General features: G+C 45.7%; 1 protein-coding gene across 1 annotated transcript in view; it reads left to right on the top strand.

Moving 5' to 3' along the window:
• LOC120046953 (short transient receptor potential channel 3) overlaps positions 1 to 22,445 on the top strand; it is a 48,820-nt gene that overhangs the window by 18,192 nt on the left and 8,183 nt on the right. Inside the window, exons 4-6 of the mRNA XM_038992504.1 lie at positions 14,428 to 14,592; positions 17,276 to 17,492; positions 19,332 to 19,565. Coding sequence (XP_038848432.1) covers positions 14,428 to 14,592; positions 17,276 to 17,492; positions 19,332 to 19,565 — 616 coding nt within the window. The remainder of the gene's footprint in view (positions 1 to 14,427; positions 14,593 to 17,275; positions 17,493 to 19,331; positions 19,566 to 22,445) is intronic.

A 22,445-nucleotide genomic window follows, 5' to 3' on the forward strand; every position in this document is an offset into this window, starting at 1 on the left:
GAATCTCTTTAAGCAACCAGGTGGAATTCTTAACACCACATCAGAATGATAAGGAGGCATTTGAGGTAGTGCCAAATCCCATAAGCAGTGTAGTGCATTTACAGTGTATCTCAGCCTCAGGCTGCCACTTGAGAAATATATTTGCAAGCAACATCCTCTCTCCCTATTGTCAATGGATCCAGCCTGAGGGAGTGCTTTGCTATTTCGCAAGCCCCCAAATTACATTTTCCTAATCTGCAGCAGAGATGCAAACTGGAGCTGGCGCTCTTCACACTCTAAGGGGTAACACATGGAGGGGAATCCTGATTGTGTGCGCCGCGTTTCCCCTCAGGAACATTGAGTCATCTGGATCCAGCTCCCCAGAATGTGACTTAGCTGTGCCATGACCACAGATAGAATGCCATGCTTGACCTCCCAGGATGTGACCTAGCTGTGCCATGACCATAGGTAGAATACCATGATTGACCTCCCCGGGATATGACCTAGCTGTGCCAGGATCACAGATAGAATGCCATGATTGACATCCCCAAGATGTGACCTAGCTGTGCCATGAACACAGATAGAATGCCCTGATTGACTGAACACATAAAGATCTATTTTGTCCAGCAAAATGTTGTTGCAGACTACAGATGATGTATTACAAATCTCTGTGACAGATGCCTTTGCACCGCCACTGTGATTTTGGGCTTAATCAAATGAAATTGTATTTGTATTTGTCACATATTTGTCACACCGAATACAACAGTTTTACAGCAATCTTTTGTGTCAGTGTATTGTGTGTGAGTGAGTGTATATACAGTCTTGTGAGTGTGCATAGTCAGTGTAACATAGTGTCAATGCAGATAGTCCGGGTAACCATTTATTTAACTATTTAGCTGTCTTATGGCTTAGAGGTAGAAGCTATCCCTGAGCCTGTTGGTCCGAGAGCCGATGCCGTACCGTTTGCTGGACAGTAGCAAAGTGAACAGTCTATTGCTTGGGTGGTTGAAGTCTTTGGCAATTCTTTGGGCCTTCCTCTGACGCCTGATATAGAGGTCCTGGATGGCAGGGAGCTCGGCCCTAGTGATGTTCTGGGCCGTCCGCACCCCCCTCTGTAGCGCTTTGCGGTTGAGGGCAGTGCAATTTGCCATAGCAAGCAGTGATGCAGCCAGTAGAGATGCTCTCGAAGGCGCTGCTGTAGAACTTTTTGAGGGTCCGAGGGGCCATGACAAATTTTTCAGCCTCTTGGGAGGGAAGGGACGCTGCTTTCTTCACGACTGTGTGGGTGTGTGTGGACCATGTTAAGTCCTTAGTGATGTAGACGCAAATGAACTTGAAGCTCTCGACCCGCTCCACAACAACCCTGTCGATGTGGATGGGGGCTTGCTCTCCTCTCTTTCTCCTATAGTCCACAATCACCTCCTTACTGATGTTAAGGTGAAGCTGTTTTTTGACTAGTCAGTCTATTTATTTACCAAATGACCATTTGCTCCTTTTGTTAAAAGCCCATAAGCGGAAATTCACTGTTTTGCAACTTAAAGACGATGCACAGAGCTTACCCATGAGGGTGCACAACAATTGAAGTCAATAAGTTATTGTTTTAGTCAAAGTATGATCAGTGGTGTATAGTATTTACAGTGCCTTCGGGAAGTATTAAGAACGTTGACTTTTTCCACATTTTGTTACAGCCTTATTCTAAAATGGATTAAAAAAATAAAAATCCTGAGCAGTCTACACACAATACCCCATAATGACAAAGCAAAACACGTTTTTAGAGATTTTTGCAGATTTATTGAAAATAAAAACAGAAATGTACATAAGTATTCATACCTTTTGCTATGAGAGTCGAAATTGAGCTCAGGTGCATCCTGTTTCCATTGATCATACTTGATGTTTCTACAACTTAATTGGAGTCCACCTGTGGTAAATTCAATTGATTGGACAAGATTTGGAAAAGCACAAACCTGTCTATATAAGGTCCCACAATTGACAGTGCATGTCAGAGCAAAAACCAAGCCATGATGTTGAAGGAATTGTCCGTAAAGCTCCGAGACAGGATTGCGTCGAGGCACAGATCTGGGGAAAGTTACCAAAACATTTCTGCAGCATTGAAGGTCCCCAAGAACACAGTGGCCTCCATCATTCTTAACTTGAAGAAGTTTGGAAACACCTAGACTCTTCCTAGAACTGGCCGCCCGGACAATCGGGGGAGAAGGGTCTTGGTCAGGGAGGTGGGCGTATCTGTAATTTACTTTTACTCCACTACATTCCTATAGAAAATAATGTTATTTTTACTCCATTCATTTTCCCTGACACCCAAAAGGACTCGGAACATTTCAAATGCTTAGCAGGATAATTTTTTTGGTCCAATTCACACACTTTTCAAGAGAACATCCCTGGTCATCTCTACTAACTCTGATCTGGCGGACTCACTAAACACAAATGCTTTGTTTGTAAATTGTGTCAGAGTGTTGCAGTGTGCCCTGGCTATCCGTAAATTTAAATAACAAGAAAATCTTGCCATCTAGTCAGCGTAATATAATGAATTGTAACATATGCACTTCAAGTCAGGAAGCAGGTGCAGAAGGTGAGTTTAATAAACATGAACAAGGCAGATAAACAAAACAAGAGAAATATACTGAACGTGAACAAAACCAATACTGCCTGATAACTGAGGCTACTGAGGGCTAAATAAAGGGAGCGTAATCAAGGTGATAATAAAGTCCAGGTGTGCGTAATGATGTGGAGCAGGTGTGCGTAATGATGGTGCCTGGACCGGTGGTTAGTAGACCGCCGACACCGAGCGCCGGAGAGAGGGAGCGGGAGTGGGAGTAGGCGTGACAGTCCCCCCCACCAACGCAAAGGCTCCAGCCGCAGGACGATGCTGGCCAGGAGTACGGCCCCGAGGGCGAGTAGAGGGCCGGTCCGGATGGCGGAGATGGAAATCCCGGACGATGTTGGGGTCCAGGATGTTGGGGTCCAGGACACAACAGCGCCCTTTGGACCTACAGCTTCTAGCAAGGCAGGCGGAGCGGGAGGTTCCTGGTGGAGAACCAAACGCGATCACCATGATGGAACACTGGAGCCTCACTTCGGTGATGGTCCACCTGCTCCTTCTGGCGGCTGACGGCATGCTTTAGCCTCACGTGGGCAGTGTTCCAAACTTCCTCTGCGGAACCACTCATCCACCACAGGGGCTTCGGTCTGGCTCAGGGTCCATGAGGCCAGGGCCGGCTGATATCCCAGGACGCACTAGAAGGGAGTCTACCCAGTGGAGGAGTGACAAAGTGAGTTCTGGGCGTTCCCAGCCCAGGGAAGGAACCAGGCCCACTCCCCCTGCCGGTCCTGGCAGTGACTCCTAAGGAACCTCCCCTTCCTCTGGTTGGTCCTCTCCACCTACCCGTTGGACTGAGGCTGGTACCTGGATGTGAGGCTGGCCACGGCACCCATCTTCTCCAAGAAAGTTCTTCATAACCGCGACGTGAATTGGGGGCCACGGTCAGAGACGATGTCCTCTGGAAGGCCATAGTGCCTGAAGACCTGCTGGAAGAGTGCCTCAGCAACCTGGAGGGTGGGTAGGGAGACCAGAGAGAGGGATAAAATGGTAGGATTTAGAGAATCTGTCCACAGCAACCATAATAGTGGTGAAACCATCAGACGGAGGGAGATCAGTCAAAAAATCTATGGACAGATGGGACCAAAGCCGCTGAGGCATGGGAAGGTGTTTCCCTGCTGGAGCGTGTCCCGGGGATATTTGGTTTGGGCACATACGAAGCAGGAGTTGACAAAGCGGGTGACATCCTGCGCAAAGGTGGACCATCAGTACTTTGCAGAGATAATGGTGCAGGTGTTACCTGGGTGTCCAGCGGTGAGGGATGTGTGCACCCAGGTCAACAGTCGGTCTCTTACCCCTGTGGGGACATAGATGTGCTCAAGAGGGTAGGTAGCAGGAGAGGGTTCCCTCTCCAGAGCCTGGCGGATATCCACATATACGTCCCAAAACACGGGCCAATGACACGGCTGAAGCTGGTGCCCCTCCTGGCCGCAATCTGGACACAGCCCCAGCTGTCTCCGGAGACGCTGCTCTGCCACGGAGAGGTGTGTGGCAACTACCTCCATCGGTTCAGGATCTGCCTCAAAACGAACAAAGGAGGAGGGCGAGGAGAGTGAGGTGCCGGCGCTCCCGAAGAAGGTTGTCCAGATGGATGGCCATCGCGATGAGCATGTCTAAGGAAAGGTTGTTGTCCCGGCACGCCAAATGCATCTGGACCTCCTCGCGCAGTCATCTACTGAATAGGGTGCAGTGGACCGGCAACGTCGAGCGCCAGAGAGAGGGAGTGGGAGTAGGCGTGACAGGAATGTGAAATGATATATACTTTTATACTTTTACTTTTGATACTTAAGTATATTTTAGCAATTACATTTACTTTTGATACCTCAGTATATTTAAAACCTAATATTTTTTTTACATTTACTCAAGTAGAATTTTACTGGTGACTTTCACTTTTACTTCAGTCATTTTCAATTAAGGTATTTTTATTTTTAATGAAGTATGACAATTGGGTACTTTTTCCACCACTGAGTATGATATATTTGGGCTTGAAGTGGGGACTTTTTTCCTGTGGCAATGATATGACGGCTAATACTTTTCAGTCTACGTTTCTTTCCAGTTTTATTTTAACGTTACCACCCACCAGCATGGCATTGTTAATTAATCAGAAACACCTGCAAAGTCCTTCCTCTTTGCGAGTCTCAACTGAACCAAACAGCTTTTCGCCGTAGCCAACACTTGGCCGCCTGAGCCGTGGAACAAATTAAAATAGAGGGTGCAAACGTATGTTTTTTTCACCTGTACTTTTTTTTACAGAAATTGAACATGGATCATTTATACATTCAACCTACTTTTTTTAGCTAGTCTGTATTAAAATAAATAAATAATATATATATAAATATATACATTTCATAAATGGTATGATTGCACTTTGCATCCATGCTCCCCCGTCGCCCCAACATGAATGCTTCACTACATGCTTCATTGCTTTGATTGGTGCAGCCAGCGTCTATCCTATATTATAAACTGGATAGTTTGAGCCCTGAATGCTGATTGGCTGACAGACGTGGTATATCCGACCATGTACCACGGGTTTGACAAAACATTTATTTTTACTGCTCTAATTACGTTGATAACCAGTTTATAAAATATCAATAAGGCACGAGGGGGTGTGGTATATGGCCAATATACCACAGCTAGGAGGTGTTCTTCGCACAACGCAACGCGGAGTCCCTGGATACAGCCCTTAGCCATGGTATATTGGTTGTATATTGGCCATATACCACAAACCCCGAGGTGCCTTATTGATATTTTATAAACTGGTTATCAACGTAATTAGAGCAGTAAAAATAAATGTTTTGTCAAACCCGTGGTACATGGTCGGATATACCACGTCTATCAGCTTAAATGAACAGGCACCTGCAAAATAACATTCAAGGAACTTCTTTATCTATTTTGCTGTTCTGTTGTAACATTTGTATTGGTGTTTTGTGTCTGATGCACTCAGGGTGTTGTTACATGTCATTTGCGACATGCATCATGAGCAAAGTAATTGTAGCTTATCATTTCACTTCCCCTGTGAGAACCATGAGCACGGCTGACTTGGCTTTGCTGTACCGCAGCTGAAGCCTGCCAGTTTCACCATGTCCATTATAATGTAGAAAAACACATGTCTCTTATGGAAGATGCCAAAACTTTCGAGATAACAATAGATGGTGAAGTCAAAGATACTGGTTTCAGTCTGTGGTGAAGTCAAAGACACTGGTTTCCGTCTGTGGTGAAGTCAAAGATACTGGTTTCCATCTGTGGTGAAGTCAAAGATTTCCATCTGTGGTGAAGTTTTCCCTATTATGCTAATGACAACTCCAGTAGAACCAGCTTAGCCAGCTGGCTAATCCTTTGAATACAGTGTAGTTTGAAAAAAGACAGCAACAACAGATAACGTTAGCTAGCTAGATAAGGTTAATAAGATGGCTAGCTAAGGTTAGCATGCTACCTAGCTACACTAACAGCTGTCAATTGCCTATTTGTTGATGTTTCTCGATCACTCGAGGTGGAAGTCATTACAACATTATTTCCCTCCCCCAATTCGTGAATATGTATGTGTAGCCTGCATCTTTCTTCGGAGGTGGAACCTAAACAAAAATGACATCGAAATAGGGGCGGCATTGCCCTCTGGTGGGCGCATTTAAAATCAAATGATGTGTATAAACCCTGGTTTGCTTATGCTATGTAATGGCCAGTGATAGGCTTTGAAGCCACCGGTCAGCCATATTGGTACTCCTCAGAACGCGCAGTCCTCCATAGGAATTAATGGAATTCTACAGTCTTTCAATATAATCTTTCAAGGACAAAATTGTATGTATTACAGTAACATTATTACTCTCTAAATATATATATTTTTTAAGGAATATAAGGAAAACAAATGTAGACATTAATAAATGCATTTCTATACCGTCCAAAATATTTTTTTTACACTGGAGTAGGAGTACCAAGATGGCTGCGCGGTGGCTTCAAAACAAATAGTTATCTAGGGTTAATGCATATAATTGGTTAAAGTGGAGAGACCAGTGCCAATTTTTTTTAATTGCAACTTTTCCAAATAGTTCAGATAGTTGAATATAAATGGCTAACTAAAGTCAATATATCTTCCGGCTCTGTGTGCACTTGCTATGTTAATGATGCTGAGTGTTTGGTGTCATCACTGTGACTTGCGGTTTTATGGTTGTTGTTGTCAGGCTTGGGTAGGTTACTTTCTAATTGTAATCCATAACGTAACTTTTGGATTACCCAAACTCAGTAACGTAATCTGATTAAATTCAGTTACTTTTAGATTACTTTCCCCTTAAGAGGCATTAGAAGAAGACAAAATTGTATGTTACCAATTGAAAGACATCTATTGCAGGTTAAATCAATGTTACAATTTACATAACTGGCCATATATGGATGTTCCATTTTACTTTATGGGTTGGTTATGTAGGCTTCTTCTAACCTATCGCTTTCTACTACATATAATAATACGGTTAAATTATGTCTTTACATAAATATATATAATTTATAAGTCCAAAAATGGATGTAGCAACTACAGATAGCCCCTTTAAGTCTATCAGAAGTGTGCGAGTTTGAGCATGTGTCAGTTAGATGTTGCAGGAGCGCATTTTTCACTGGCTGTCCACTGGTTTCAGAAACAATGTTTGATAGGCAGCTTAAACTTCTTGAATTCAACCATTATTGGGTTCAAATACACATTAAGATCTGTGAACAGCCATCCACAACAACCACAATCCGTAAGGCGCAAATAGCTAAGTGAGAGAGCAGCAGTGTATTTCACATCAATGCGCGATGGTAGATACCAATAATAAGTGATATCCGTATCGCTGTAGACACTGCTGTCATCGTAAACCTTAGCGTTTATTCAAGTTGGATAATCTTTGGATGCTGACAGCAGTCGCACCATTGGAAGACATAGTTTGGACTGGAACCTACAAAAGCCTATTCCTGCTCTTTTCACACGATCCATCAAACACATTTGGTGTGTCATCATACTGGTCTCTGACTTGTGGTCAGACTCGCTCAGGTGGAACCACCTTAAACTTGCGCCTTTTTTCAATGCTTATTTGAATGTCATTGAGAAAAGAGACGTGTTAAACATCCTTTCTGTATTTAAAAGTAATCCTCGAAGTAATCATCTAGTTTTTCAAAAGTATCTGTAATCTGATTACAATATTTTTGCTGGTAACGTAACGGATTACATTTACTGTTTTTTTTGGTAATCCCTTACATGTAACTGATTACACGTAATCTATTACTCCCCAACCTGTAACGGCTTTCTTCCTGGGATGAAGGAGAGGACCAAAATGCAGCGCAGTTAGTGTTCAACATGTTTAATTTAACGAACTGTGAACACTTACAACAATACAAAACAACAAACGTGAAAACTGAGACAGTCCTATCTGGTGCAGAACACAAACACAGAGACAGGAAACAACCACCCACAATCCCCAACACAAAACAAGCCACCTATATATGATTCTCAATCAGGGACAACGATTGACAGCTGCCTCTGATTGAGAACCATATTAGGCTGAACACAGAAACAGACAAACTAGACACACAACATTGAATGCCCACCCCAACTCACGCCCTGACCATACTAAACAAATACAAAAACAAGGGAAAACAGGTCAGGAACGTGACAGAACCCCCCCCCCTCAAGGTGCGAACTCCGGGCGCACCCCTAAAACTCAAGGGGAGGGTCTGGGTGGGCATCTGTCCGCGGTGGCGGCTCCGGCGCAGGACGAGGACACCACCATTGTCTTTGTCCCCCTCCTTAGCGTCCTTTGAGTGGCGACCCTCGCCCCCGACCCTGGTCTAGGAACCTTCCCAAAGGTCCCTCCTAAATAGAGGAGATAACTCAGGACAGAGAGGTAGCTCAGGACAGAGAGGTAGCTCAGGACAGAGAGGTAGCTCAGGACAGAGAGGTAGCTCAGGACAGAGAGGTAGCTCAGGACAGAGAGGTAGCTCAGGACAGAGAGGTAGCTCAGGACAGAGAGGTAGCTCAGGACAGAGAGGTAGCTCCGGACAGAGGGGCAGCTCCGGACAGAGGGGCAGCTCCGGACAGAGGGGCAGCTCCGGACAGAGGGGCAGCTCCGGACAGAGGGGCAGCTCTGGACTGAGGGGCAGCTCTGGACTGAGGGGCAGCTCATGACTGGAAGGCAGCTCATGACTGGAAGGCAGCTCATGACTGGAAGGCAGCTCATGACTGGAAGGCAGCTCATGACTGGAGGGCAGCTCATGACTGGAGGGCAGCTCATGACTGGAGGGCAGCTCATGACTGGCTGGCGGCTCCGGCGGCTCCTGACTGGCTGGCGGCTCCGGCGGCTCCTGACTGGCTGGCGGCTCCGGCGGCTCCTGACTGGCTGGCGGCTCCGGCGGCTCCTGACTGGCTGGCGGCTCCGGCGGCTCCTGACTGGCTGGCGGCTCCGGCGGCTCCTGACTGGCTGGCGGCTCCGGCGGCTCCTGACTGGCTGGCGGCTCCTGACTGACGAACGGCTCTGACGGCTCCTGACTGACGAACGGCTCTGACGGCTCGGGGCAGACGGGCGGCTCAGATGGCGCTGGGCAGACGGATGGCTCAGATGGCGCTGGGCAGACGGATGGCTCAGATGGCGCTGGGCAGACGGATGGCTCAGATGGCGCTGGGCAGACGGATGGCTCAGATGGCGCTGGGCAGACGGCCGACTCTGACCTGCTGAGGCGCACAGTAGGCCTGGTGCGTGGTGCCGGAACTGGTGGTACCGGACTGGAGACACGCACCTCAAGGCTAGTGCGGGGAGCAGGAACAGGGCACACTGGAATCTCGAGGCGCACTATTGGCCTGGTGCGTGGTACCGGAACTGGTGGTACCAGGCTGAGGGCACGCACCTCAGGGCGAGTGCGGGGAGAAGGAACAGTGCGTACAGGACTCTGGAGACGCACAGGAGGCTTGGTGCGTGGTGCCGGAACTGGAGGTACTGGGCTGGAGACACGCACCGCAGGGAGAGTGCGTAGAGGAGGAACTGGGCTCTGGAGACGCACTGGAAACCTGGTGCGTAGTGTAGGCACTGGTGGTACTGGACAGACCGGACCGTGAAGGCGCACTGGAGGTCTTGAGAGCAGGGCTGGCACCATCCGCCCTGGCTGGATATTCACCCTAGCCCGGCAGATGTGGGGAGCTGAGATGTTGCGCACCGGGCTAAGCACACGCACCGGGGACACCGTGCGCTCCACCGCATAACACGGTGTCTGCCCGGTACGACGCCCTCTCTCTCCACTGGAAGCACGGCTGGGAGAGCTGTAGCGCCAAGCTGGCAGAGGACGTGCAGGGCTAGGGAGGCGCACAGGAGGCCTGATGCGTGAGGCTGGCACAGTCTTAACCAGACGGCTAGGACACACCTCAGGACGAGTATGGAGAGCTGTTCCCGGTGACATCAACTCCCCGACACGTTCAGTCGGGCGGATGTCGTGCCTCATGCACCAAACCAGCACCTCCCTCATAACTCTCTCCTCCAATTTCCCCATTAACTCCTTCACTGTCTCTGCGTCGCTCACCTCCAATTCCGCCCTGACCGGCTCCTTACGGTAAGCAGGGGGAGTTGGCTCAGGTCTGACTCCTGACTCTGCCACACTCCCCGTGTGCCTCCCCCCAATACATTTTTGGGGCTGCCTCTCGGGCCTCCAGCCGCTTTGCCGTGCTAGCGCCTCATAATAGCGCCTCTCCGCCTTCGCTGCCTCCAGCTCTTCTTTGGGGCGGCGATATTCCCCTGGCTCTGCCCAGGGTCCTTTGCCGTCTAAACCGTCCTCCCATGTCCATTCCTCCAAATAGTGCAGCCTCTCCTGCTGCTGCTGCTGCTGCTGCAGCCTCTCCTGCTGCTGCTGCTTGGTCCGGGTTTGGTGGGTGGTTCTGTAACGGCTTTCTTCCTGGGATGAAGGAGAGGACCAAAATGCAGCGCAGTTAGTGTTCAACATGTTTAATTTAACGAACTGTGAACACTTACAACAATACAAAACAACAAACGTGAAAACCGAGACAGTCCTATCTGGTGCAGACCACAAATACAGAGACAGGAAACAACCACCCACAATCCCCAACACAAAACAAGCCACCTATATATGATTCTCAATCAGGGACAACGATTGCCAGCTGCCTCTGATTGAGAACCATATTAGGCTGAACACAGAAACAGACAAACTAGACACACAACATAGAATGCCCACCCCAACTCACGCCCTGACCATACTAAACAAATAGAAAAACAAGGGAAAACAGGTCAGGAACGTGACACAACCCTGGTTGTTATATTGTCATTATAGTTTATTTGTATGTATGATTATGTTGCTGCCTGTTGCCCAGGGCGCCCTTGAAAAACAGATTTGCATGTCAGTGTGACTCACAAGTTTAAATGAATCATAAAAAAATAAAAGGATTAACCTCTAACGCCTACCAAACCCGGATCCGGGATCCCCCCCAACACAAAAGCTGACTAGCATAGCCTAGCCTAAAGTTACAGGGATATCATTAAAAAAAATGTTCATGAAATCACAAGTCCAAGACACCAAATGAAAGATACAGATCTTGTGATTCAAGCCATCATCTCTGATTTGTAAAATGTTTTACAGGGAAGACACAATATGTAAATCTATTAGCTAACCACTGTTAGCAAAAGACAACAATTTTCTTACTCCACCATTTTCTTACTGCATCAGTAGCTATCACCAATTCGGCCAAATAAAGATATTGATAGCCACTAACCAAGAAAAAACCTCATCAGATGACAGTCTGATAACATATTTATGGTATAGGATAGGTTTTGTTAGAAAAATGTGCATATTTCAGGTATAAATCATAGTTTACAATTGCACCCACCATCACAACTCGACTAGAATAAATACACAGAGCAACGTGTATTACCTAATTACTAATCATAAAACATTTCTTAAAAATACACAGCTCACAGCAATGGAAAGACACAGATCTTGTGAATTCAGACAATATTTCAGATGTTCTAAGTGTTTTACAGCGAAAACACAATAAATCGTTATATTAGCATACCACATGTGCAAACGTTACCAGAGCATTGATTCTAGCCAAAGAGAGCGATAACGTAATCATCGCCAAAATATATTAATTTTTTCACTAACCTTCTCAGAATTCTTCAGATGACACTCCTGTAACATCATATTACAACATACATATAGAGTTTGTTCGAAAATGTGCATATTTAGCCACCAAAATCATGGTTAGACAATGAGAAAAGTAGCCCAGCTGGTCAGAAAATGTCGGGCGCCATATTAGACAGTGATCTAGTCTTATACATAAATACTCATAAACTTGACTAAAAAATACAGGGTGGACAGCGATTGATAGACAATTTAATTCTTAATACAATCGCTGAATTACATTTTTTTAATTATCCTTACTTTTCAATACAGGTTGCGCCAAGCGAAGCTATACCAAACAAAATGGCGGCATAAGCGTTTAACATTTTTCGACAGAAACACGATTTATCATCATAAATTGTTCTTACTATGAGCTGTTCTTCCATCAGAATCTTGGGCAATGAATCCTTTCTCCGGTCTAATGGTCTTTTGGTCGAAAGATCTCCTCTTGTCCGGTCGAAATGGTCACTAACGTTCACCATGCACTCGAAAAGTGCCCAGCGCTTCAAAGTGTATTACACAGAAATGCCATAAAATCGCCCTAAACGGATATAAATTGCTATAAAACGGTTCAAATTAACTACCTTATGATGTTTTTAACACCTATAACGAGTAAAAACATGACCGGAGAAATATTACTGGCTAAACAACCGCTTGGAAGGAGGCAAGTCCGACGTCCTTCGTGCGTCAGGCGCAGGCAGCAAAAGAAAGCTACTTCCGGTATTTGGTGTTTTATACAGGCCCTGATTGCGCAATCGACTCCATTCAAAGCGTCACCACGTACTGACATCCAGAGGAAGACGTAGGCAGTGTCTGTTTCTCCATAGCATTTACAGGGACATTACAACCGACCTGGGAACAGGGGCCAAGATGTCTGAAATCTCACTCCCTGTCATGAAAAGTGCTGTAGAAGGAGTTCTGTTTCACTCAGAGACAAAATTCCAACGGCTATAGAAACTAGAGAGTGTTTTCTATCCAATAATAATAATAATATGCATATTGTACGAGCAAGAATTGAGTAGGAAGCCGTTTAATCTGGAGCCCGATTTATGCTAAGTCGAAACAGCACCCCCTATATTCGCAAGAAGTTAACTGAAAACTGAGTTGTACAGCAAGTTGAATCTTTAGTTGGTACTTCAGACAACTGAAACAAAACACATGCCATTACAGTTAGCTTGTAAAATGGCATTCGAAAGGTTAGATATAAAATGAATTAAATCATAAGGAGTTGCATAGCAAGTTGAATCATTAGTTGGCACCGTATAAAATTGTATAAAATACCATTCCATCATGATAAATAGCTTTTAAAAGCTTTTGAAAAACTGTAAGGCAAAGTGACATCTTTCAGGATGACCCAAACCACCATTAGAGCTTTTGAACACCTACTGTAGCTTGCTACCCCTGACAGATATTGAGTTTTTACCTATTGATTTTTGCCCAGATTTTCTCACATGAAGTGTTTTAAAATGTCCTTATCCTGTTACTGGCAGGTTAATGTTCACCTCAACTCTTCTGCATCTCGTTCTTGTCCCATGATTTTTTTGTACACTGACAAATCATCCCAATGCCACACGGCTCTCCCTCTCCAAAGAATCGATAATAATAGACTCACTGCTCATAATTCATAGCCGTTCTGGCTTTGCCTCGATTCCTCATTCAACAGCATAATTAATTGGCCATATTTTCCAATTCAGTCATTGCTAGCCTTGTAGCAAAAAGGGGGAGCCGATGTAGCTCAACCATGACATTAAAAACCCAAAGGCACAGATGTTTGTTATTCATTAACCTAGTGGGTTCCATTCAGAACGCATTGCACACTTGAGAATGGAGCTTGTTTCTTGCTACAGGTGGCAATGCACCTCTCTCTGACCCAGAATTAATTTAGTCTGTATCTCAAAGTTATTCTCAAAGTACCTGGGAGCAACAGTTTGAGGGTCAATCCCATTTAAATCACAGGAAATGGCCACCATTCCCGTACATGATTTCTTTCTTCAATTGGAATTGCATGTCTGTTTGTTCCCATATTAGAATGAACATGGCAACTCAAACTTTTTACATCCCCTTGATACTGGTTAATGTTCTTATCTTGTAGTATTAGGCCTTTACAAAGCAAATAACCAAACGTTTGCTATTATAAAATGGTTATGGATTGACTGGGCTGGCAGACGGTGTCAAGAAAACCCACAGAGAGAACTGTTCAGTTCATTAATGGCTCAGTAGCTTTTGATTGAAAACTTCCATTACTCAGACAGGGAACACCACCTACCCAAATCTTCCCACAGCAGCCACCGTTGACGAGAGCGTAATGTATTTCCCCAGATTTGATCAAGCCTGTTAATGTGATTACACACACACACGCCCATAGACACACACTATAGGCCCACTTAAAATGCAAATGACCAACCAATGACTGGTGCCTCCACTCCGCAGTCCCCTTTTATCTGGTGTCCACCTGGTGCCTACAGAATAGATTCAGAACTGGGTTTTCATCCTCATTGTCCAGACTAAACGGAGTGGCAGTGTAGAGGATGAACCAGGTCTGCCACTCAGCCTCTTTGCTTCCCTAGACTGCTTTCCCATTTTATTATCTCTATTATAAAGACAGTATATTGCTCATCCCTGCTTCCCCAGGCTGTTTCCCGATTGCATTAACTTAAACATTACATCTCATTTCCTGTTTTCTCTCTTCTCCCCCACAGTTCGTGGCACACCCCAACTGCCAGCAGCAGCTGCTGACGATCTGGTATGAGAACCTGTCGGGCCTGAGGGAGCAGACCATCGCTGTGAAGTGCCTGGTGGTGGTGGCTGTGGCCCTGGGTCTGCCCCTGCTGGCTGTGGGTTACTGGTTTGCCCCTTGCAGTCGGGTAAGAGTACCACGTTCACTGACATACCCCGCTGACTTTCGCTTACCCTTTGTAGTTGTAGTCAGAGAAATGTTGATGGAGTATGTTTGTTTACAAAACTGCCCAAACGCTCGTATGCACGTGCACGCTGAGATGTTGAACTGTTGCACCCTCTTTAACCCCTCTGGTTATTATTTGACCCCGCTGGTCATCTTTGAACGTTTGGACGTCTTGAAGAACAATCTGGCCTTGTAGTTGGAATCCAAAATTGGCAGATTTGTTATTGTTTTTATTTTGAGAAAATGCGCCTCCAGCATCGTGGAGAAAAAACTCACAGTACATACTCTGCTGTTCTATCTTGCGTGAAATTATGTGCAATGATGTCAGAGGTGTTCGTTGTTTGACGTAACGTCTTTGTTGTAATATCGCAAACGGACCTGGCAGTTTCCCCGCTATAATCTCTACCCAACACAGCCAGAAGAGGACTGGCCACCCCTCGGAGCCTGGTTCCACTCTAGGTTTCTTCCTAGGTTCATTCCTTTCTAGGGAGTTTTTCACAGCCACTGTGCCTCTGCACAGTGCTCTTTGGGGTTTTAGGCTGGGAATCTGTATCGCACTTTGTGACAACTGCTGATATAAAAAGGCTTTAGAAAATAAATGTGATTGATTTAATTTGATTGATTGATGATTGTTTTGCAATGTGACATGTAATGTCTGCCAAGAGAGTATAGATAGAAATCTGGCATGCAGGGCCACCCACCGCCATCATTCCTGCCACTCAGAACCTCTCAGGTAGATCAACTGGAGCATAACCAGGCTGTAGAGTTCAAAGTGAAATACGGAGGCAGTGTTGGGACAAAATTCACCAATTGTGTTCCCTTCATTTATCTCAACTCAAACCAGAGTATATGAAGAGTATTGTTTCTAGCCCATAGAATTACATATATATGGTTCCATTACCCAAACTTCCCATTGAAAAGTAAAACAGACGTTTACAGCCACCTGTGATTAAAGTAAATAAGTATAGGAGTGTGAGGGTAAATAAGTCTAGGTGTGTTAGGGTAAGTAGTCTAGTGGTGTGAGGGTAAATAAAACGTCTAGGAATGTGAGGGTAAATAAATAGTCTAGGAGTGTGAAGGTAAATAAATAGTCTAGGAGTGAGGGTAAATAAATAGTCTAGGAGTGTGAGGGTAAATAAATAGTCTAGGAGTGTCACGCCCTGACCATAGAGAGCCTTTTTATTCTCTATTTTGGTTAGGTCGGGGTGTGACTAGGGTGGGTAATCTAGGTTGTTTTATTTCTATGTTGGCCTGGTATGGTTCCCAATCAGAGGCAGCTGTTTAGCGTTGTCTCTGATTGGGAATCATATTTAGGCAGCCATTTCCCACTGTTTTTTTTGTGGGATCTTGTTTATGTGTAGTTGCCTGTGAGCACTCCATAGCGTCACGTATCGTTTGCTTTAAAAAAAATTGTTTTGTGCGTTTCACGAATAAAAAGATGTGGAACCCATATCACGCTGCGCCTTGGTCCGAATGTTATTTCGACGATCGTGACAAGGAGTGTGAGGGTAAATAAATAGTCTAGGAGTGTGGGTAAATAAATAGTCTAGGAGTGTGAGGGTAAATAAATAGTCTTAGTGTGAGGGTAAATAAATAGTATAGGAGTGTGAGGGTAAATAAATAGGGTGTAGTGTGCTTGTTTGTTTATATTCACTTACCCTGCACTACGTTTATGGATAAGTCTTAAGTTTCAGTAGTATAACGAGAGTCTCTCGCAACGCTCCAATTAAATGTAAGTGTTACATTTTCTATCTTTAGGGACGTTGTTTACCCTCTCATAAAGCCAAGACTAACAATGTGTGTTTTAATCATTGAGGGCTATAAGAGGAATGGAGAGAAGCAGAGCAACAGCTGGGCATGTTAATGGGTTAGTGGTGCGGGCACGATGCCAGTTTGGGTTGTTGGCATCATTACTATTGCTGGCATCATGTTTATTTAGAGGTGGCACCTTGAGAACACTTCGATTTGTTTTTCAGGAATGCCTTGGCCAATTGATTGGTTAGGATTAGGACTAGTAGTAGCTTTTCAGTTGTATAGATCATGACCGAAACCAAAAATTTTAAATCAATTGATTCGACCACCTAAACTGAATTGATTTGTGTTTGTTGTGAAGTTTCTCCAGACTTAACAACAAACTAATTTCAAGCAGGTTGAGGTGGCTGTAGCATAGTTTTCTCCATAGTTTTCAACCAACTAATTTCATCTGACAGGTATATTACAACGCAGGTTCAAGGAGTTAGCCAGATAACTTTGATAAACAAACAGAAATAACTGTTGATTGTCTGGTTCATTAAGAAAGCTAAACGTACATATGTGTTTTTTGTTGTTGAGAAAATTAGACCAAGCCCATTTCAAGCTTATCTTTAAAAGAAAAATATACATTATTTTAGGATGTGTAGGCAAATTAGCTGGCTAACTATCCTGATTTGTAGTATAGGTTGAGGTGGTTACAGCATAGTTACTCCAGAGACTTCTTATTGACTGAATTCTCCCTGTGCATCCCACCGATCTCACCTGAAGGTTTTACTTGCTATGATGTGGTTGTTTTACCTACCTAAGTTGAATGCACTGATTGTAAGTCACTATGGATGAGAGCATCTGCTAAATAACTGAGGTGCAAATGTGATCCTTCTTATTTTCTGTAGCTGGGCAATGCTTTGCGCAGCCCCTTTATGAAGTTTGTGGCCCATGCCGCCTCCTTCATCATCTTCCTGTGCCTGCTGTTGTTCAACGCATCGGACCGCTTCGAGGGCATCAGCACCATGCCAAACGTGACAGTCACTGACCACCCCATGCAGATCTACCGGGTCAAGACCACTGAATTCAGCTGGACTGAGATCCTCATCATGGTCTGGGTCACAGGTGAGAGAGGATTTATTTGTTTAACATGTTATTGTACTGTGGAGGATTGACGGCACCAGAAGGGCTTGGAAAGGTGTGGACATGCATCAGAGGCAAGGACATACAACAGAGTCATGTTTCATGTCCTGCTTAGATTCAAGTGTCACTGAGTGGACTGTCCTGGTTAGATTCAAGTGTCACTGAGTGGACTGTCCTGGTTAGATTCAAGTGTCACTGAGTGGACTGTCCTGCTTAGATTCAAGTGTCACTAAGTGGACTGTCCTGCTTAGATTCAAGTGTCACTAAGTGGACTGTCCTGCTTAGATTCAAGTGTCACTAAGTGGACTGTCCTGCTTAGATTCAAGTGTCACTAAGTGGACTGTCCTGCTTAGATTCAAGTGTCACTGAGTGGACTGTCCTGCTTAGATTCAAGTGTCACTGAGTGGACTGTCCTGCTTAGATTCAAGTGTCACTGAGTGGACTGTCCTGGTTAGATTCAAGTGTCACTGAGTGGACTGTCCTGGTTAGATTCACATGAAATGAAACATAACTTGTTTTGTGTATTGTGCTCTATTTAGAACAGTAATCTCTTTTCAATGTGCTCTGAAGAACACAGCATTTAAAACACAGCAGCTGTATGGCACAATAGTCAGGAGACTATTTTGTGCTTTTCACATTTAAAACACTGATGTACAGTATATTGTAGAGTTACAGACAGTAATTCGTTTTTTTTAAATGAAAAGTGAAAGGTTTAAGTTCAATTTCCATAGCTTCACTGGTCAGTTTTACTTAATGTTTAGCATTAAACCTAAACGAGCAGTTGACAGTGTGTACTTGTGAGAGAGAGAGAATAGGGTAACTCTCTGGGGAGGGGGAAATCAGATGAGATTTTAGTGAGGAGCAGTCTTCAGTCCCGCTGCGGCTCCCGCAAGATTGAAATACCAATTACGGTGACACATCTGCAAATGGACCCTCTCCTTCCCCTCCTCTACACAGCAGTCTCCATTCTGTTCTCAGGATGGGGAGGTTTCCAGGGTTGAGTTCATTTGGCATCAAATGAACCCAACCCTGGAATCAAATGGAACAAAATAAACTGAGAGAGGAATGTTTTCTGCTACAAAATGTTTTAAAATTGGTTTCCATTGCGTGCCCTAATGAACATGACCGTCATATCGAGCCTGTTCAAGTTTGACGCCATTGCAGATGCATCCCATTTGGTCGGATAGGGCAGAAACCAAGAAGCGATTATAATGAGTCACTACCGGCCTTTTGACAAGACCCAAGAGGTCCTCTGACCTTCATTCACCAATCATCTAAATGCAGGATCAATGGTCTCAAGAGGGAACATTTCATCCTTTTTCTCTCCCTCTGACAGATTGAGTTAACGAATTGATGCAGAGACTATAACTATGTTCCATCTTCTGAATTAATTTGTAAAAGCTATGTTAGAGGTTTTAATCTGTAGTGATTCAATAAATGGCTTCAAAGGTACAGCTAGATTCAGACAGTTGATTTAATAAACAAACTAACCAATTTTCGGGCCCTGAAGATGGTTTCATTAGGTAGACATTAGAGGGTTACTGAATCAACACACTTCAGTTTCACTATTGCCAGCCGATTCAAAGACACTATGGTCATGTTCATTAGGGCACGACATAGTAAAATGTTTTGCGACAGAAAACAAAAATGTGTGTTTCTTATTGGACAAGTCCCTCTTTGCCTTTAGTTTCGTAACTAACAAACACAACCCATGTCCTCTTGTTGCTGTTTCCTCTGCAGGGATGTTTCGCTCAGTTTCAGAACATTTTAATCTGTTTGGTGCCTAATGAACACATTCCACATCTTTGTTGCCTTCCACAGGGATGATGTGGTCTGAGTGTAAGGAACTGTGGACTGAGGGGCCAAGGGAGTACATCCAGCAGCTGTGGAACGTTCTGGACTTCGGCATGCTCTCAATCTTCATCGCCGCTTTCACTGCCCGGTTCTTCGCCTTCCTTCAGGCCACCAGAGCCCAGCAGTACGTCAACGAAAAGATCCACGCTACCGATCTCTCCCTAGTGACCCTACCCCCAGAGGTCAAATACTTCACCTACGGTGAGAGAAGAGCTTCTGTATCAATTTTGTTCCTCATGTCAGGATGCAGAATGAATACACTCATGATACAGTTAAGACAAGTAGGCATCTTTCACACATCTACAAATACCACCACACACTCATAATACCTAACCACATGCCCTACAAGACATGTAAACTGTGATGTTATAATGTTAGGTGTTATCGATGATTATACTTAAGGCAACACTGCAGGCACACTAATCTCAAGAATAATTTGAGAATTAACGCAGGACTATCACCATTCATACTAAGCTGTAATTGTCTAGTGGTGCATGGTGACACACACGTACAGTACAGAATTACTTTAAGTGCAACATTATCCACCTGGTAAACAAAAGGTCAACAAAAGGGCGGCATTTAAAAATCACAAAAGCCTGTTTTTAATTTGACATTGAGAGCATAAGCGGCCTATGCAAATAGTAGTAGCATTATGATGAGACCCACATGCAGACACGTGAGGCAAGTCTGAAAGATTTATTGAATAGACAGGAGCAGGAAAAAGGCAGGTTGAGGACAGACAGGGGTTCGTAATCCTGTTAATAGTCTGCAGACGTAGATGGCAGGCAGGCTCAGGTCGTAACCGGGGAGACTAGAACAAAAACCAGAACGAGGAAAAAACACGTAAACAGAAGACAAAGGACAGTGAGACACAGGTTTTATCTTGGACACATGAAACGTAGGATGGATACGGGGGGTGCAGGGCAACAGAAGACGAACAACAGAGGGGCCAAGGATTTTAGAGATTGGGAAAGGGCCGATGAAACGGGGAAAGTTTGCGGGACTCAATCCGGAGGGGCAGATCCCGTGTAGACAGCAATATCCTCTGCCCGAGACGATAGCGGGGAGCCGGGGTACGGGGAACCGGGCTCTATTCCAGGCAAGCGGACAGCGGCAGAAGAACATCTGGGCCGAGGGTATGTTGACCTCTTGCTCAGGAAAGAGCGGGGGCTGATCACCCATGGAGCACTCGAAGGGCAAGAGACCAGTGGCCGCGCAGGGAAGGGTGTTCCGGGCGTACTCCACCCACACTAGTTGCTGGCTCCAGGTGGTGGGTTTGGCCGAGACCAGCCACCAAAGAGTCATCTCCAGGTCCTGATTGGCACAATCCGAATGGCCGTTAGATTGAGGATGAAACCCGGAGGACAGGCTGGCCGACGACCCAATGAGGGTGCTGATCGCTTTCCAGAATCAGGATGAGAACCGAAGACCACGATCAGAGACTATGTTGACGGGAAGTCCATGAATTCGGAAGATGTACTGTACTATGAGTTGGGCCGTCTCCTTGGCTGAGGGTAACTTGGGAAAGGGGGATGAAATGGGTGGCTTTGGAAAACCTATCCAAAAAAAAACTATCCCCCACCCCCCCCCCAGACGAGTGTCGCTGCTAGACAGGAGGTAGGGAGGATTGTCTCTGGGTCAGACAGTGTAGCTGCGGAGCTATGCAAGCAAGAGAGGTCGTCAGGCTTCACCTTCTTGGACCCAGGGCGGTAGGAGATGGTGAAATTGAAACGAGTGAACAACAGAGCCCAACGAGCCTGCCTTGAGGTGAGGCGCTTGGCGGTGTGGAGAAATTCCAGATTCGTATGGTCGGTCCAAACTAGGAATGGATGTTCTGCCCCTTCTAGTCAGTGTCTCCGTCACCATTCCTCCTGCGCCATCTTGACCGGTGATCAATGTCATAGTTCCTCTCCGCGGGATTAAGACGATAGGAAAGGAAAGCGCAGGACGGCCCCACTCCAACGTCCAAGTGGGGCCGTCAACCTCCACCACGAACTGATGGGACGGGTCTGGATGGATTAAGATGGGGGCTGTAGTGAACCGATGCTTGAAATCCAAAAACATCCGGTCAGCAGATGCGGACCACGTGAACGAAACCCAGGGTGAGGGGAGTGCAGAGAGGGGGGAAGCCAGGGTGCTGTAGCCCTGGATTAAGCGGCAGTAGAAATGAGCAAATCCCAGGAAATGTTGCAGCTGCACTCTGGATGTGGGTTGGGGCCACTCCACCACCGCTCTCGCCTTGTCTGGATCCATCTGAATGTTCCCGGCAGTGATGACATATCCCAGAAAGGAGATAGTGGAGTGATGAAATTCATACTTCTCAGCCTTGACAAACAACTGGTTCTCCAGGAGGCACTAGAGGACTTGTCGGACATGGAGAACATGCTCCTGACAAGAATGTCGTCAAGATAGACAAACACGAACCGGTTCAAAATGTCACGGAGCACATCATTGACCAGAGCCTGGAACACTGCGGGACCGTTGGTCAGTCCGAATGGCATAACCAGATACTCGTAGTGGCCACTAGCTGTGGTACAGGCTTTCTTCCATTCGTCTCCTTCCCGTATCCGAAAAAAGAAGAACCCTGCGCCGGGCAGGGGAGGAAGAAGGACAAATGATCCCTGCCCCCAGAGAGTCCTCAATGTACACTTCCATGTTCTTCGTCTCTGGACCAGACAGCGAATAAAGCCACCCCGAGGCAGTGTAGTGCCAGAGAGGAGGTCAATGGCGCAGTCATAGGGTCTATGCGAAGGAAGAGATGTGGCTCTGGCCTTGTTGATAACCTCCCGAAGGTACTAATACTTCGCGGGAATGGAGGAGAGTTCCGAGGCTTTACCCAAGCCCACAGGAGGACGTCCAGGGGTGGGCTGCATCGCCTTGAGGTAATGCGCGTGGCATAATGGGCTCCAACCCAGGATTGAACCTGTAGCCCAGTCGATCAGGGGGTTGTGCCTCTGGAGCCATGACAATCCCACTACCATGGGTGCATGAGGAGATTCAATGAGCAGGAACTGCATGGACTCACTGTGATTCCCTGACAAAGGTTGATAGGAATCGTACTGTGAGTGACACTGCCAATGC

Source organism: Salvelinus namaycush, chromosome 5, assembly GCF_016432855.1.
Source record: "Salvelinus namaycush isolate Seneca chromosome 5, SaNama_1.0, whole genome shotgun sequence".
Classification (NCBI taxonomy): domain Eukaryota; kingdom Metazoa; phylum Chordata; class Actinopteri; order Salmoniformes; family Salmonidae; genus Salvelinus; species Salvelinus namaycush.